We start from the raw sequence: 18805 nt of genomic DNA on the forward strand, positions 1-18805 counted from the left end.
ACACACACACATCCCAAAATGGTACTCAAGAATCTTAATAAATGTGTATTGCTTATGTTATCTTTCAAATCCTTTAATCAAAAAATGTCCCTGTAAAAAGGACATTGTCAAATGTCCTTGTCAAAATTCAGCATGTCTGCAAATATGTAGCATACACTTACCAGTTCTAAAGGCACACTAATAATAGTCCAGAAAACCATCACTTGCAAACCTTCCCAGATCCCTAAATTCCCCTTACCCTAACCCAAAAAAGTCACCAGGTATACAATGCTACTCTGAACTTAAGAGCTGGGCCTTTGCCCTACAGCAGAAGTAGCTGTCTGAAAAACTCCATGACAATATTTGCATGGTCCTTCTCCCCATTTCCCTGTCAGTCTCTTTGGGATCAGGGCTGGCATGATGATACAATCATCATCTGAAATGCTGTGGTCTGTCACAGAAAACCTCCTTGGATGGGACTGCTCCCTTGATCTCTAAGGGCCTGATGAAACTGTACTTCTTCAGGCCTGATCAGCATTTCAAACAGCTTGCTAACGATCTTCCTTGTGATTGCTGCCAAGAGGCCCACGCTTTCCTTCTCCCTTGACCCTGTCTAATGCCATCCCAGTAACACGACTCCTCCTTCTGCTATTTGCATTTAACATTCTGAAAATAGAGACTATACCAAAGCCTTAATCCTGCCTCCACTGGAAACATTCCTCATCCCCCAGGCAAGCTGATGGCATCTCTTCTCGGGCCCCACACTGTCTGGAATGCCCTTGATGCCAGGGGAGGGTCTCAGGCTTGGTGATCCCCTAAAGCAGAAGTTCATTCTTACCAAAGACATCACTGCGGGGCTCACAGGACCTGGGATGAGGTTGTGGTTTCTTTCTTGTGCTTTCCATGACTTACCTCTTCAGCCATTAACACTCATTCCTCATGTTTTGCTTATGAGTTCTGCTATTGTCAGGCTTCATTCATTGAAAAACACAAATGGTATTATTTTATGTGCATTTCTTTGGGCTTATAAAGATAGGAAAGGAAAGTAACTCGATCTCATCCTGTTTAAATGCAACTGTTCTTAGATTCCAGCTCCAAATTACTTCATTTTGTGCTGTGATCCCAGCAGTTCTCACAGGCTAGAAAAGGTTAAGTGGGTCAGCATTCACGTGTGATGCCTCCAAAGAATCCATGGCTGCTGTAACAAATGATTCGGCAGGAGACCCTCTTCCCTCAGATTCAGGAATGACCTATGTATCTCAGAGCAGTCTGTAGTTCTGGATGTCCTTTCTTTTGGCTAAATCTTGAAGTCCAACTCACCAGTAGTCTTCAAGAATCCCACACCATCTTCTGTAAGGGGAGGCTGTTTAAATACAGTGGTTTGGCCATATTCTATTTTCTGTAATGTATACAACACTGACACTTTTTGCTTTCCTTTTCTGTGCGGTATGTGGCATTGAGCAGCTACCCTGCTCTTACTCAGTGTAACAGTGGCCTCTTCTAGTGTAGCTTTTAATAATATAAGCCAAGTTGAAAAAAATTGTTAGTTGTTAATAACTGAGTGCACATCAGTACTTAAAGCAGTACAGATATACCAGTATAGTCATATCAGTAATTTCCTATGTAGATACATCCTTGATGTTTGTGAAGGCAATCAGCTGTTAAATGGATTAATATTTTACCACACAATGAGGCTTTGAAGGTTCACATTAAGTGCTTGTTTGAGGGAACAAAATACTTTACTGAGCATCATTGTAAGTTTTGGGGGGAAGATAAACATTGTTACAAGATTTGCTAAATGTATTTTCTTCTTAATTTACAGAATATTATGGAAAGGAGTCAGGATTTGATTCAGAAATATATAGAAGTGAGTAAATGACTGTTATTATTTCTTTGATTTTTTTAGCCTGAAGCAATCTCATTCTTTTTCTCTGAGCTATAGCTTTTCCTATTAGTCTGACTTCATATGAAAAGTGCAAGGCCCAGGTACCACTCTAAATACATCCTCCTCCTCCTCCTCCTCCTCCTCCTCCTCCTCCTCCTCCTCATCATCATCATCATCATCATCATTATCATAGGAAGAAGGCTCTGGGAAGTCTCTTTATCATGCTGTATTTTGCTCTCATTTCACAGGATCTCTCATTGCCAGAGAGGCAGATTTTGCCTTTTCACTGAAACCCTTATTCTCAAGAGAAAAGGAGCCTTTCACCCTTTCCTGTTATTTCTCTTCCGATCTACTTGAACACCAACGAGACATTAGCTGGTTCAGAGATGGTTTGTATGCAACAGCTAAGTTTATACACATACACGAATATACCATTGATCTCATAACTGTGACATAATGCTTACAGAAGAGAATTGGAATTCAGATTCTTGAGCTGCTCGCAGCTCTTCTTGAGCTACAAATGTTATTATTTAATTTGTACTCTTTCCTATTTGTAAAAGAATAATAGTGCTAAAATGTTTTGGAGGCGGTGACTTATTTATGTTTGTAAGAAGAGTTTAAGGGCCTTAGTTCCATGCACTGAAAGCTCAAAGTCTCTGTTGTTCTGTCACTGAAAGGCCAATGGCGCTCTAGTAAAAAAACCTTCTGGATATCCTCAACTCTTCTGGGGCCACTGAAGGAGGTCGATCTTAGCCAAAGGGGTAATATTTCTGTGCTATTAAGTTTGGGGAAGCAGAAGTGACACAGTAAGTCTGTTCTTGCCATTTCAATCCTTCTGCCAGAACCAGCTGTGAAAATAGCAGGACCCATTGAATTCATGTGATTTATGGAGAATTTGGCTAGTTTGTGTCTCTGAGCTCTCCCAGAATTGGTTAAATATATACAAAATGCACAGTATGTGCCATTCTGCTTTCCGATTTGGAGGGTCACCCAAGCAAAACATCCTGCATGCTGAGTGGTATTGCATCCTCTGGTAGAGATGGTAAAATACATGGCAGACGTCAGAGCATCCAGTTACCTAGTGGGAAGAGCTCCCCTGAAGCCGAGTACCTTTTACTCACTAATCTGTCTCAAGTCATATCTTGCTACTCTTTTTTGCTTGGATTGCAAGCTCTTCAGGGACCATATTTTTTGCTCTGTATTTGTGCACAAATAGAATACAGTAGGACAGCAGCAAAGTAGGATTAGAGTCCATGACTGCAACTCAGAGGCAGAGTAATAATATCAGGAGTGTCTTACAGATCCCTCATCTTGCTCTGCATTTTATTTGCATCTGGATCAGATGGAGTTCCTTTATCCCTTTTCATACTTCACAGGTGAGTTGCTGCAGAATTCCGAACGCCGAAAATTAAAATATCAAGACCAGGAGGCTTCTCTGACAGTGTCATGTGCTTACAAAGAAGATGAGGGATTCTACACTATTCGTGTTCCCACACTGGATGGATACAAAGAACAGACTACTTATGTGTTTGTTAGAGGTATAAACAGAATTCTCTCCTACTTAGAACAAAAGCTCCTTTCCTGATCCCTTGGCATAAAGGAATTCACAACCTCATTCACAAGAAAATGTCTCCCAATTTTGTGCATGTGCAAAATTAACAGAATGTCCAAATCCTAGTTTCAGCTATGACTTAGGTACTAGAAAATGTGACTTGTATTACTGGGACAGTAATGTATTACACATTTAAAATTAAGTTACTGTCTGAGTGAAAGGTTCAGCACAGAGAAGAAAAAACCTTAACCACTATGGCTTGGTATTTATATAGATGCTGCAGCAGAAACAGCTGGTGCACCTGGATCCCCACTCAATGTGAAATGCCATGATATAAATAAAGATTGCTTGATTCTTTCTTGGGTAGCACCCAGTGATAATGGAGGAAGTCCAATCTTGGGATATTATGTTGAAAGGTCTGTATGTTAATCATCTTAGAGCAAAAAGTCTCATAATTATGTTGCAGAAAAAACATGAAAGAACAGCACGGGCTGTATTTCATTTCAGATGTGATGCTGGTTCAGAGGATTGGGTGCCGTGTAACGACAAGCCTGTGAAAACCTGCAGATTCCCTGTTTTGGGCCTTGTTGAAGGACAGACATACCAGTTCCGAGTAAAGGCTGTCAATAAACAGGGCATCAGTCTTCCTTCAAAAAGCAGCGATCCAGTTACAACATATGACCCCAGCAAGAACAAAAGAGTGACAAGTACGTACTAGCAACAGGAAAATATCTCCCTTAAGTACACTATGAGGCTGCAGGTATAACTGAGCACAGTTTGTCTAGATTCTCCTTATTCTCACCAATATCATTGCTACATACTGCCATACTGTACCTTTGCTGAACTCACCTAGTACTATTCTGAAGGGGAGAAGATCAACAGACCACAGCTATGACATTTCATTATATGTGTAATGAAATGTACATAATTATGTGTATAATGAAATAACACAGTTCTGGTTTTTCTCTTTTTTTACATGCCCTAAGCATCTTCTCTTAGGGCATAACATAGTTCTGTTTTACATTACAGTTATTCCATACGATGATGGCAAGACAATAGAAATTTTCAAGGATGACTTGGAAGGTAATTTCAAATTTATATTGAACCCTTCTTTCAGAAAGAAATGATTGTTCTAGAACCATGAGATCAGTAATAGCATGACTCCAGAAAAAATACACTCAGGAAAACACATCCCTACACCTCAAGAAAACAGAGGCATTCCAAAATAAAATGGAGCCAGCCAATACTGTTAGATTGATACTGCTAGACTAAGCCTGGTGTAGCCTGGTATTTATGTAAAAGCAGAGGAAGGAAAATATATGAAATTTTCAGAAACATTACAACCTCATTTTCAAATGTGAGCTAGGCAGTTAGTTCCCTTAGTCTCATTACATCAATGGAATTCAGATTTTTAAGTTGCTTTTAAAAACAAAAAATTCCTTGTTTTGGTGAAACATGGTTGTAAGGGTGCACAAGGCTTAGAATTTATCCCAAATGGCACAGCCTCTTGTAATAATCTTGGATTGCCTGTATGTCCCCAAAGGGTTTATGCCTCATCCATTATAATGAAGAATCTTACTTTACAGTAGGAAAACGATCTGTTTTAAAAGAACTTATTTTTTGCTATGTTATACCTAAAGTAATATAATATTCTGACTTCCCATAGGACATATTAAAATTCCCTTGCCCCCCACCAATGTTCATGCAAGCGAGGTCAGAGAAGATTATGTGGCCTTGGCTTGGGACGAACCAGATCCAAGAGGTAGAGAGCCACTGAATTATTATGTGGAAAAGGTAAGAAAATAATACCACATAGAAGGGCAATAGTTGCTCTTCCTGAAACAGAACCATTTATTTCTCAGATGGCCTACAGCACAGCTCTGTATTTACTGAATGTAATTAATTGCTGGTGGCTCTTTAGTGTAGCCTGTGGAAACGAGTTGTCACCATTCGTAAGAGACAGGTTTCCTCCCATCATAAAAAGGCCAATATAATCATGTTTCTTCCTGATAGCTTTAGCATAAAGCAGAAGAAGGGAGGCAAAGAAGCTGAACCACCCTTCTCCCTTGAAAATGTGTTCAGTCCCTTACCTGGAGTGAGACACCTTGAAAGGACACTGTGAGGAAATTTCTACTGCTTCTCCAGCACTATTCACTCTGTGTGGGTGACCGGAGAATTGCAGCCTCAAAAGTGGCCTCTTCAGCCTGTCTCCAGCTCTGCAGTTTACTAGAGCTAAAATCCCAGCTCTGACATCAGCTTAAGTAACAGTGACTAACAAAGAATAAACAAATGAGTCTTATGCCACAGAATGGTTGCAGAGCTTTAACGGGAAGACTGTTCCTGCCTTATGGGCCAGTAAGTGTGGAAGAGCTGGGAAACACTGCACAGTGTTCACTTTCCTGTTCACCTCCAATCCTTTTGTTGGTTAATGAGTATCTTCTACCAACCTCCTTTCATACATACTCCTTTCCCACCTGCTATACCATTGCTGTTGCAAAGGTGGCCTCTGTTGCCAAGGAAGAAAAGTTTGAGTATACCAATAATAAACATATAATTCAAGTCTCTTCTTTTTTAAAAGCTACTTTCCTATAAAAATTAACTTTGTTATTGCTCAGGAGGATTTTAAGCTTTCATGAGTTGTAAATCATCACCTTTTTCTTTACAGTCAATTGTAGGCAGCAACTCCTGGCAAATGGTTAATCTGGATATGCCAGTTAACTCCCCAAGATTTGCACTCTTTGATCTTGTTAAAGGAAAATCATACTGTTTCCGCGTGCGATCTGTTAACAAGTATGGAATCAGTGAGCCATCCCTGCCTAGTGAGCCCATAACTGCTGGAGCAAAACTGGGTAATAATTTAATTAATATACACTACACTAATGATATGGAAAAGGAGACACACTATCAAATGAACATGTGGGCTTTTTCCTCCCTTTCCTTTAAACTTTATGGTGTATTATTACACAGCAGTTGCTTTGATATCAGGAAATCTCTTAAAGCCTTAAATCCTTGCTTAATTACTTTGCAGTTGGTCAGGGCGCAGTGTAAATCTATCCAAGCAATGATAGGGGAATTACATTTAATAAAATAAGAAATTGTTGAAGCATGTGTTTACTACAAATACGCTTCCAGCACTGTGTAAGAGAGAGGTTACATAGACCAGCGTTGGAAGGAATGATACAGCCAAGAAGGGGCCCATTTCTTGGGGCTTTGGACAAAACAGCAGACTTCGTTGTTTGTTGTTTTCTTCTCATGGCTAAGCTGACTAGAGTAAGAGATGCAAAGAAAGATTCATGCCCATGTTTTCAGCATGCAGAGAGATGAGCACTAGTTCCTTAAATATTTTCTCACATTTTCCCACATTACAGCTGCCCCAGTGCTCATTCAAACTGTTCTTTTCTCCTCCGATTTAGAGAAGCATAAGCAGATGTAACTCTGCTGAAATCAATGGGTTTCTATGGGAAAGGTGTATGAGGTATGACAAACCCAAACACATATACACGTAGGCTGTAGACTGGAACAATGTCCATGGCATTTTGCTCTAATTTGAAAGTGATGCTCTGGAAAAGGTGAATAAATCAAACAACTCAACTCAATTATGAAAAACAGTTTGAATTTATAAATAGAAAATATCATATCTTCTCTGTATTTTTTCTTTTTTAGCTACTCTGCCACCTCCATCTCAGGTTTTAGCTTTCAGAGACACCAAGACATCTGTTGTTTTGAAGTGGGATAAGTTAAAAGATGGTCTGGAGCCTCTTGGCTATTACATATATTGTCGGGAGACTGGGACAGAAGAATGGCAAACTGTCAATAATAAGCCAGTGACTTGTAACAAGTGAGTTCAGCTATTATACTCCATTGGCAGAACACAGGGTGCCAACTTGGATTCTTCTGCTAATGGTTGGAGTCATATTTCAGATAAAAGAAGAACTTCCTTCTCTGCACACACATAGGCACGCACACATGCAAACACCATGTCCTACTTTTAGAATGAAATATGGTTCAAATACTCAGACTCATTTTTATATCCAAAGCTAGACTGATAGCAAAGTCTGCGTATATTTTCATATACTGTCAATCTGCAGTAGGTAGATAGGCCTTGTGGCATTAGTAGAACCACATCCAATTTTTTGCTTGTTTTCCAGTAGAGTAAATTGGTGTCACTCCCAAATAGGATTTAGAAAACCTCTCTAGCTGTAGGGTTAAATGTCAACTAGAAAAAGTCCATTAAAAATTCCCATTTATTCTACTGGTAGTGCCAGCCAGCAGTGTGACACCTCTCAGTGTCTGATTTACACTTCCTGACTGATTTACTAGTGACCATTTTCTGTGATACAATGCACTTTAATCTGTAATGGCAAATAATGTAAATAGCAATACCTTATTAAAAATTATATGCTCTCTGTTCAAAAGACTGTTTGCCTGCACTTTGAACAGTCAAATATAAACATACTAATTTTCTCTCCTAGATTTACTGTTCCTGGGCTGCAGCCTGGAAAAGAGTACGTCTTTTGCGTGAAATCTGTCGGTGAGGCAGGACTGAGCGAAAGCTCACCAGAAACAGATCCTATCGTTGTAAGGCCAGCTATTGGTAAGTAACACATGCTCACATGTACACACAAAAAAATCCCTTAAAAACGTATCTATCACGCATAGCTATTATTAGACACAGCGGTAATAGTTTTGAGCAGCTAAGCAGTGCAAAGGGGAACTGATTCTCTTGTACCCTGCAGTTTCTGTCATCAATTATACTTGTCAACAGCGGACATAGTTAATTAGCATTTTGAATTAGCAGTGTGTTACATCTTCAGTATTCATTTGGCACTAGGACAAGGGACAATTTTAAGTGCAGTATTATCCCGGTATCTTGAAATCAGCATTGTGATTTTCTCCAGTGCAAACCCCATCAGCAATTACACACAATTATGAAAAAACTACCAACCACATTAGTCAATATCCAGCCTTCAATATTCTCCATTATATCAACCCACTGCTTTCACTCCTTCTACCAGACAAACCATAAAGCAACATGCAAAAAAAGCCCTGAGACCTGTCCATGATTTTTCTTGTGATAGCTGCATAAGAATCTGGTCAGCTGAGAATACTTCTACACTGCAAAAGCGGTATTAAGGGGCCTTAACACAAATAGAATCATGTCCGATATGAACACAGAGATTTTCTCAGTTCAGTTCATCCAGTACCTACATCTCTTTTCCTGATCCCTAGATCTCAAACCTGTATTGAACAATATCCTGTTTTCTCTCTCACTTTGCTGTGCAGCTTGTCCATCTGCACCACATGGGTTTGTTCTTCTAAACTGCGGAAAGACTGACATGACCATTTGCTGGAAACCCCCAAAGCGCAAAGGAGGAACAAAGATTCTGGGTTACTTCCTAGATCAGCATGATGCATCTGAACTAGACTGGCATGAAGTCAATATTCAGCCAATTCCTCAACGAGTTTACAAGGTATTAAATTCAGATATAATAGTATCCTTCTTTAGGCATAGTGGGAATCAGCAATAAAAAGGGATGAGCTGTTTTTCCCCTTTCAGCTCTTCTAGAACTCTCTTCATACCATCATAAGACTATATCTTGATGACTACAATTGCAAACCTGTTCTATCAAGCAAGGTTGCACTAATAACCTGTTTGCGCTTCTGAACTCAAAGGTGAGCAACCTCGAGGAAGGACATCTGTATGAATTCCGGGCTCGTGCAGTGAATATGGCTGGTGTTGGGAAAGTATCTGAACCTAGTGACTTGTTCAAATGTGAGGAATGGACAATGCCAGAACCAGGTATGTGTGATTTAAAAACAACAGCCAAAAAATATTGCCAGGTATATTAGTTAATCTCCTTACTCTTCTGTGAATCTAAGGGACTTCTGAAAACTACAGAGAGTTAATGGTGTTACAGTGGGTCCAAGCATACAAACACATATAAACACTTCCAGAGAAGTTCAGATGTATTATTTCTACATTTCACAGATAGAGCATCCAGGTATTTTTAATAATATCCTTATTTCCAGAGAATGAAGAATCTGAATCTAATATCTCAGTATCTTTGTATATTACACTAAAGGAAACAACATTAAACCACTTGATGAATGCTTTTTGTCTAGACCATCTACTGTTTAATTACCATAGAAAGGATTACCATGGACCTGCTATTAAGTTGTTATCATAAAACTCTCAGCCGTCTAATCTGAAACTCAAATGGAGGGCACCTAGTCGCATTTTTTATGTTAATGTTTGACAGCCTACCCTTTGCTGAACAGGCCCTCCCTACGATGTGAAGGTCACTGAAGTAAGAGACACATCCCTGATGCTACACTGGGAAGCACCACTGTACACAGGAGCGGGTCCGGTTACAGGGTATTATGTAGACATGTGTGAAGAAGGGTCAGAGGAATGGAAACAAATAAATAAGCAGTCCATAGCCAGCACCCATATGAAGGTTCGTATATGCACCTGGTATCCAAATGTTGCTTCTCATTTAGCCTGTGTTAATTCCTGTCATTGTTTCCTGCAGGTTTCAGACCTGGAGACAGGGAAATCACTTATTTTCCGAGTAAGAGCACTGAACAAGGCTGGAATTGGTCCTCCCTCTCTTCCTTCAGATCCAGTGGTGGTAAAAACCAAACCCGGTATGAAAGCAAGAGTGATGAGATTGTCCGTGCTGAACATCTCCCAGTAAAAAATATCAACTCATATCAATTCAGTTGCACAGCTTTTAGCTTGAATTAAGAGTCTGTCCAAAATCTGTCCAAAGTACTTCTTTGATCTCCATTATCATAAATGCCACATGATCTGTAAAGTACTTATCCCCACGACAGCCTAGCTAGGTAGGGCAGTACTACTTTCCCAAACTATAGATAGAAACCTGAGACACACAATGGATATATGCTACCTGCAAAACATTAGTAAGTAAATCTCTGTGGAGCAGAAGACAGAACCTACCTTTCTAGCAAGCGTCCAACCCTCTGGCTGATTTGTCTTCCATACTGATTAGTTAACCCTCCTCCTCTTGCTTCAACAAAAGCTTGTATAACAGAATGGCAGCTGCACAAACAAAAGAGAGGGAAATAGATTTTAAAAGTTGCCTTATAGCTGATGCATATGAACATATGTACTATTTGTAGCAGAAGATGAGACATGATTATTTTTCAGTCTTTCTTAGCAAGATGAAATGAGATGAATTTAGGTTTGTCATGAGTTCATGTGAGGTGATTTCACTGCAATTACACCAAGGGTGAATTTGACTCTTTGCTTTAGAAGAAGAATACTTTATCATAATATCCACAGTAATGGTACAAAAGAGAGTGTCTAAGACCTATCCTGACATGAGGAGTCTGTAAATACTACGATGTTTCCAGTAAAAAGCTGCTTTAAGTAAATATTACTTACATGTTTCATAGCAAGAAAAATCTTCAGTCAAAGCAAAGATAAGCAAATCAAACTGCCCAAATGAATTTACTCTAACTGTACTCTCTGGCTTTTCTTAAAACATCTGTTTCTCTGCATCTGCATTTACTCATCATTATTGTGTTTCTCCATATACAAAGTAAAAGGCTAAGTCAGATATCCAGAAACTAAGCACTGCCCTGTTTTATTAAGGAATGCCTTTTTTTTTCCCTCATACAGGTACAAATGAAATCGAACTTGGAGTTGATGAGGAGGGTTTCATTTACATGGCTTTTGAAGCTCCTGAAAAGAATGATTCTTCTGAATTCATCTGGTCAAAGGATTATGAAGGACCACCAGATTCTGACAGAGTTCGAACTGAAGAGAAAGGCAATAAGTGAGTAGATAATGCACACTGAGAAATTTATTGTGGACTGTGGAATAAAGAACCCATGAAACACCGAGAAAAACATCAAGCCAAATGTTTTCCTCTCCTTTCAATATTCAGCTAAAATACAAATAAACTATGGAAGTTTCACAATTCTCTGTCCCTGATTCTCAGTTCTGGGGCCCAGGAAGCAGGGCATTCAGTGCAGGCTTCTGGTCACAGAAGAGAAGCTTCAGCCATCATATGGCTAATGTTTTGGCCCTGCTCCTCAGTGTCACATATAAATGGCTATGAGTGCTATATTTGATGTTCCAAATGTATCAAGTGTGTATTGTATTCTCTTACAAAAAGCATCACTTATATGTGATTTATTTTCTTCCTAAGATCTAAGCTTATCCTGAAAGACCCATCAGAAAAGGATCTGGGTGTATATTCAGTGGAGGTCACGGATGTAGATGATGATATCTCTGCCAGCTGTACATTAACGCAAGAAGGTAAAAATTAATAATTAACAAGAACAAAACCTTGATGTGCCATAATTTTATAATATTAAATGTTTAAAGGAAAGCTCCTCCTAGAGGAATAGAAAGTGACTGATATCACTTCATGATAGTGGTATCCTTAGAAAGATGTTTCCATTCCTTGAAGGCCCAAGGGCAGTTTCTTTTACAGAAAAGACTCCATGGTCCTGAAAGGTAATTTTTCCTTTAGATTTCGGAATTAAGACACATACAATATCATAGTGATTTAAAATTTCTTAATGTGTTTCTTGATTTGTTACTACCAACATTTTATTCAAACATAATGAAGAATTATCTTCACGACCTCTTCTAGTCCCTCCTGCTATGGAATGTTTTGTACTTATTATCAACTTTTTGACATAAATAAAGATCCATTGACATATTAAATCATATTGATACAATGAGTTTCTTTTGGCCTAGTTACACTAATCTAAATGAATTGTTATTCTTTGCATTTCAGATCTGGACAAGTTACTGAAACGTAGCCATGAAATCAGGAATCCATGTAAGTTGAACAGTAAAAAGCAACTACATTTGTGATACACTCTGAAAGAGGAACCGTGGCATAACCCTGGCTGACTTCAGCTGTGTGATTTGCATATGAATTCCCCTGGGGCCCCCCTTCTCCTTGTTTTCCAGTGATCAAGCTAATATCTGGATGGAACATTGATGTTCTCGAGAAAGGAGAAGTGCGGCTGTGGCTAGAGGTTGAAAAGCTGTCACCAAAGGCAGAGCTGCATTTGATCTTCAATGGGAAGGAGCTCACAAGTACCCCAGTATGTACTTTTTAAATACTGGCATTTGTGTGACTTACTTTTCCCCTGCTTAACAGGGATATAGACCAAATAGGTACATCCCCCATGTTCCAAATTCCCATCAGACATTTTGATGACTGTTTTTGGAAGACTCTAGGGCTTGATTTCCCACTATGCATAAACAGGAAGCCAAACATAACTGTCTGATTCTCAAGTTGTCCAGTCCTAGTACGGCTGCAGCACAGAAGCTATTAGTTAAAGAGAGTATAATATCCGTAAGTGTTCTGGCTGGCAGAAACTTCAGCAGTAACACTTAAAGAAAGCCCACTCCTCACCCTGCTTTCCTGTTAGCACTGACAGGCTGCCTCTGGCAATCCTGCCCCAGCAGAGACTCCCCTTTTGTAGGAGGACTTTGCAATAACAAGGCTCAGCCATGTGTAATTCACCCAATATTACAAATGCATCTGTGCAGGACAAAGAGTTTTGTCCTGGGTGAATAAACTGGTGTCATTTAAGTGGATGCTAAAGAAATACCATCTCTAACAATGAGACAGAATATTTTTCTTCTGCCACACCAAGCAAAGCTGCAAGGTTTCCACCCTATTTCTTTGAATTGAATATGGATAAATCTTATGACTTCCAAGAGCAGATGAAAGTGATTCATTTCTCAGTTTGAGTCAGTGGAAATAAGACTGCATCAAGTGTTACAGTGTACTCCTATCTTCTAATATGTATAGAAAAATCTTCTAGCCTCTTCCTTGTCTTCCCACATCAAATTAATATTATATCATTTTCAAAGCATTTAGAATGATAGGACTGGAGTAGAGAACAGTTCAGAATGAAACGAACAGCAATTAATTCATTCACCTGTCATTTAAATGCAGTATAGCAACGCCAAGATAACAAGGAGAACAGATAGAAGGGATAGGACTAATCCAAAGAATTTCAGAGCTTTTATTACCATGCTTCGGGGTGGGGGGTGTCTAAGCAACGCGTAGCAAATGTATTGAAGGCTTTACCTATTGTAAGAACTGTCTTTTCTACACTGGAGGACTGACACGGTAACGCATGATTACAAAGTATTTTTCAAGCTCTTTGTAATGATAATATTTGCTTAGAGCAAACAAGGCGGTAAAGCATAATGATGGTATTTATGTTTAAGCGTTGGCAGGTTTCAGGGCGTATGTATAAAAGGTTCAGTAGTGCTTGCATGATGTCAAAGGATGGCAGTATTACTCGTTATTGCCCAAATATGTGATTACGTGCCACAGATAAGTAATTATGTGCAACACGTCCATTATACTAAAACTCATACAGATTCTGGTAGGTTGAAAAATCTATAACATACAATAAGAAAGAATTTATTGTATCATGTGGTTTTAACTGAAACTTTCTCCCAGAGAAGCGTTCTGCTCTAAGCAATTCTACTATACTTACGTGCATAAACAAATGTAATAGACTTTTATTTATACTGGAAAAAATACGCTTTAACAAAATTGACTTGGAGGCAACTCCTGGAGCACTGATTATATCAGAGCGCATTGGCTTCACTACACCTGTAAGGTGAGGGAAATATATAAGGATACACATATAAAAGGATCATTTGAAGTCTGAGTGTTGTAAAAGATGCTGTGCCAGGATCTGGCCTTGGAATAGTTCCTCTGTGAAAAAAACTATTCAATTTATCGTATTTGTTTTGTTTTACACAGACACATAAAATAAACTTTGTCAGAGAAAAAGGTCTGGTAGAACTTATAATCCAGAATTTCTGTGATGATGATAAAGGGATGTACACAGCCCAGCTGCAAGATGGAAAAGCTAAAAATCAATTCACCCTAGACCTTGTGGATGAACGTAAGTGGAAATTCAGGATCAAATATAAAGACTGCCACACTCAGTGGAAAGTCTCCTAGGCACTTAAGGTCCCAAAGTATTTCCCACAGTTATAGTGGCACATCAGGAGAGAGGAGATCAAATCTTTATTTTAGCACATATATTTAAAGTCCAGGAATCATGTAAGAAACTATCTGAATTTCTCTTTAACACAAATCAAGGCTTTTGGTCTTACAGATAAGGTCCCTGATGATAAACATGGTCTGCTAGAGCAAAACAGCCTTGGGAATGATCAATATTTTTTTCCAAATGTTTTAGATATTATTCTTCCATGGTAAACTCTGTGTATTGGCAGTAAACTGTATGACATGTACTACACAATTATCTTAGAATAGTATCAGGTTGAAAATTCAGTGTATTTAACAGCTGGTTAACCGCACTAAACAAAATGCAATAAAGAAATCAGTCAGTTGCACTTATGGAGAAGTCCAAGCAACAAAGAAAAGCTGAACATGGAACATACAGGGGGTTTGTATGTGCTAGTACAGAGAAGTTTTTTCATTAAATAAAAAGTAACAAGATCCTCATTCATATACTTCCCCAAACAGTATCTACCTCCATTTTTAGTTCTTGTGAACAGTTTGGTGATTTCAAATGACCTTCTGAAGCTTCCAAAATCTTTGAATGGAATGTGTCTGTCCAAATGTCAATGGCTACTTCCCTCTTTTTACAGTCAGTGGAGAGAAACAGGCACCTTTACAGAGTGATTCAGCATATGCTAAGGTCAGGGTATAAAATACGTTAGATGAATTGTGCTCTGAAAGTGCCCATTTTTCTCCACTGACAATAAAGGAAATAGAGATAACCGAAGTTACATACAGTTATCTAAAAGTGAGGTAAATTCTACACTCTTTGCCTTCCTCTGTTTCTTACCTTTGAAACATTTTAAAATTAGGGTTTCTAGTCTGCATTTTTATACAGTTAAAACTCCTGTTTCATGTCCTAAATGCATAATGCTCAGGTCTTCAAAGACTTTTCTATGTATTTTACATCATGAAAATAAATATTAGGTACTGAGCAACCAGTACAATGAAAGATTGAGGGTACTAATCTGTTCGAGGATTCTCAATAGGGACCAGAGGTAACTGATGCACCAGAGATTTCTTATAAACACATATCACAGCTCTCATGATAACACCTTTCATGATCAGAAATCTCTACTGGGTTACGCTAAGAAATAGTGTATTTTTATTGACTTTGACCATTGCTGTTCTTGCAGGTTTTGATAAAGTTGCAGAAGAGGCTAATGCAAAACAGAAAGAATGGAAGAAAAAGCAAGGTATGATAATCTGAAGGTTAATGACTTACCAGAACTATTGCTAATTGGATGGCAAAACCTGAGCAAAGCTATTTTACTGAGTGCTCTAAACAGTTTTCTTTACTGTCCTTTTTTAACTGCCTTATTTAAACTGATTAATGCACTAGGATAAGAGTTCTCATTTTAAGATGCTCTCCTGACTTACAAATCAAAGTATCCTCTGAATCAGTGCTGTAATGAAGAACGTTCTTGAATTCTGAAAATTGTCCAGCCTGAATATACCCTGCAGTTAAGATCCACCCACCTTCCTGGTAGAAAACAGGGTTCTCCAAATATGTTAAAAAGAACCATTACATTTCCCCCCCATCTCACAGTAATGAATAAGAAAGTTTGTTAAACAGCCCTTTCAGAGAAGAAAAATATTAAAATTGGAAAGACAAGCTTATCTTCTAACAGGGATAAAAAAGTACACTCACTGAACAAAGGACGTTTAGGCAGCATTACTAACATTTTAAGATAAGACCCCTCAACAAATGTTAAGATCTATTACTTTAGGAAATTACAATGACAATAAAAATCCTATGACAAAAACTGTGGTGCCTATTGTATGCAAAACTCAGTTAGATTGAAACAGTTATTGGAGGGGTCATTGTTGGGATTCACCACTAGATGGTGGCATTTGAATACATAATACTTGTAAGACCTTTGGGAATATACAGCAAGAGACATTTATTTTCTTTTATAGGTCCACATTTTATAGAAAACTTGAAATGGAAGGTTACTGAGGACTGTGAAGTACTGCTTACCTGCAAGGTACTTATAGCCATACAATTCATACTGTGCACAGTTGCATCCCTTTATCATCGTATTTTAGATGTGAATTTTAAGGGATGGCGTGAACAATGCTCATTCAAATGGTTATTTGCAAACCAGTGAAAGGTAAGAGGTAAAATATCTTGGACAGAAATTTTAATAGAGAAGAAAATTTCCCAGACTCTGTGGCAATCCTCCAATGCAAGTGAAGTTCCTTATTAGAAGGACATGTAGGCATTCAGAAATAAAATGTGTTTGGGATCCTGACTTCTAAACCTTCACTTCAAACAGGCAACGAACCTGAAAAAGGACACCAGCTTTCAATGGTTCTTCAATAACAAAGCACGAGCAGGTGGTGCGTTTGATCAACAAACTGGGATAGGAACTCTTCGGATTAAAAAGGTGAAAACTTAAACATGCAAAAAATATGGGTTGATCTTATTATTAACATTCAAAGTATGTTTCGGGTAGTGCCCACTAAATGAAAGAAACTGGGCAAACACAAGAGAAAGCATAAAACAAGAACCAACTGAAGTTATAGCCAGATAGATCTGAATTAGAAATGAGAAAATTTTTAACAGTGAGTGGCTATTAACATTTTAACATATTCTGAGAGTGGCTAAAAAGGAAAGTGAGGGTTCTTCAGGTTTTCAGATTAAATTGATTGTCTATTCTGGAGCTTTAGTCGAAAAAAAAAAAAAAGTTAGCTACTGAACTCACTACAGAAGTAACTGAATGAAACTGTATGTCCTGCCCCATAGAGAAGGCCAGACAAGCTGATATAATGTCCCTTGTAGTCTTAGAAACCTGCAACTCTTTTCCTCTGAGAGCACAGAGGTGAAATAAGGAAGCTTGATGGTGCAGTTAGAACTTTATTGCCATCTCTGCAAGGCTAATTTAAATCTTGTTTGGTTTTGATTTTTCATCTTAATTTCAAATAGACAGATCACCTCTAAAAAATGAATAGAAAAACATGTGGTGTGTGTCTCCACTGACACAAGTCTGAGGAACAGCAGGGACACTGCTGGCTGGAAGTCAAGCACATTGGCAAAGCAACAGGAGGAAAATTTACACAGCAGTGGGATTCGTCATTACTGAGTCCCAGCAGTACCAGTACCTCACACCAGTAAGAGCACCCAGTGCTACAAGACGACAGAGGGCAAAAGTTGAGATAGTGACCCCCCTAAATGACAACGCATCATCTTGTAATGAATCAGGGCCCTCTCTAACCTTTCAAGGAAGGTTCTTGGGCAAATTGCCTTTTTTTGCCCTCCTTTCTGATCGCTCCAGCCAAATTCATGGGAGGGAAAAGAAAATCTCAGCTCTCCCCCTTCTCCAAATCCTGCCCTATTTTAATGATATGTGAAATTTCTGTTTGTTTGGGTTTTTTTAGTATTTTATATGTATGTATATTTTTGCCAGATAACCAAAGCAGATGAGGGCCAATACAAAGCACTTGTTTCAGACAGCCGAGGAGAGGACTACACCCAACTTGATCTCACAAAAGGAGGTAAGAGAATCTTGTATCAGGCAATATTACACATTCCCACCCCTGCCTGGGATTCAATTTGGATTTAGAAACAAATTTGCTAACTTTCTACCACACTGTTAATTACCATAGTATCTACATGCATCCATAGGAATTAAAATCTGCATAAAAAAATCACTGGTCAGATTTAAAGAGTTTCCTGATCTACTATAGCATATATATACTAGATCAGTTATGACCACAATATAAATTCTGTCAAGCACTGGAGTTAAAAGTTCAGTAATGTTTCAGTCACTTCAACTCAGCAGCAATCAAAAGATTCTGCTTTCCAAGACTAAATACTACCCTGACATCTGGAATCTATCATTTAAACCTGGTACATAAATTTGTTTTCTATCACACTCTGTTGGACACACTGAGTGTTAAGGAAGATAGGCTCATCTAAATATAGCAAGAAATGCCCAGCATCTAAAAATAAATCAGTCACTGGCAAGAACTTCATACCCTGTAAGCTTCCCAACAGGAAGACAATGAATAACTACTATATATAATATATTCTAAACATAATGAAATTAAGTTGGTAGTTGAAACGTGATTTGCTAAATACTGTAATTATAGATACTTAACCATCTTTATGTCTTTGCAGCTTTTGAAGACCTTCTCAAGGAGCTGTGTCGGATCAGTGGTATGTCTTTTTCTCATCAGCTGATACAGTAGTAATAGAAGGGGAGGAAGATGAGGTGTCATGATCAGGGCAACAGCTCTGGAAGTGACCCTGGGTTTGGATCAAGAGGTTAATCCTTAATCTCTCAAGCACAATAGTACTGATTAAATATTCCTTTGGCAATTAGAAGCACCCTCAAACTG

At 38.6% G+C, this 18805-nt stretch overlaps 1 protein-coding gene across 1 annotated transcript in view; it reads left to right on the forward strand.

The window, feature by feature from the left end:
• The window catches only part of MYOM3 (myomesin 3), a 28694-nt gene that overhangs the window by 4849 nt on the left and 5040 nt on the right, over positions 1-18805 (forward strand). The window contains 24 exon segments of the mRNA XM_067311754.1: positions 1802-1846; positions 2113-2253; positions 3241-3402; positions 3691-3832; positions 3924-4123; positions 4446-4499; positions 5083-5210; positions 6082-6265; positions 7080-7254; positions 7889-8010; positions 8700-8887; positions 9090-9216; positions 9696-9874; positions 9950-10064; positions 11062-11218; positions 11594-11703; positions 12191-12235; positions 12370-12506; positions 14195-14339; positions 15598-15657; positions 16382-16449; positions 16741-16851; positions 17872-17959; positions 18585-18623. Of these exon segments, the coding sequence (XP_067167855.1) occupies positions 1802-1846; positions 2113-2253; positions 3241-3402; positions 3691-3832; positions 3924-4123; positions 4446-4499; positions 5083-5210; positions 6082-6265; positions 7080-7254; positions 7889-8010; positions 8700-8887; positions 9090-9216; positions 9696-9874; positions 9950-10064; positions 11062-11218; positions 11594-11703; positions 12191-12235; positions 12370-12506; positions 14195-14339; positions 15598-15657; positions 16382-16449; positions 16741-16851; positions 17872-17959; positions 18585-18623 (2922 nt within the window).

The sequence above is a fragment of the Apteryx mantelli genome, chromosome 27 (assembly GCF_036417845.1).
Source record: "Apteryx mantelli isolate bAptMan1 chromosome 27, bAptMan1.hap1, whole genome shotgun sequence".
NCBI classification, from domain to species: domain Eukaryota; kingdom Metazoa; phylum Chordata; class Aves; order Apterygiformes; family Apterygidae; genus Apteryx; species Apteryx mantelli.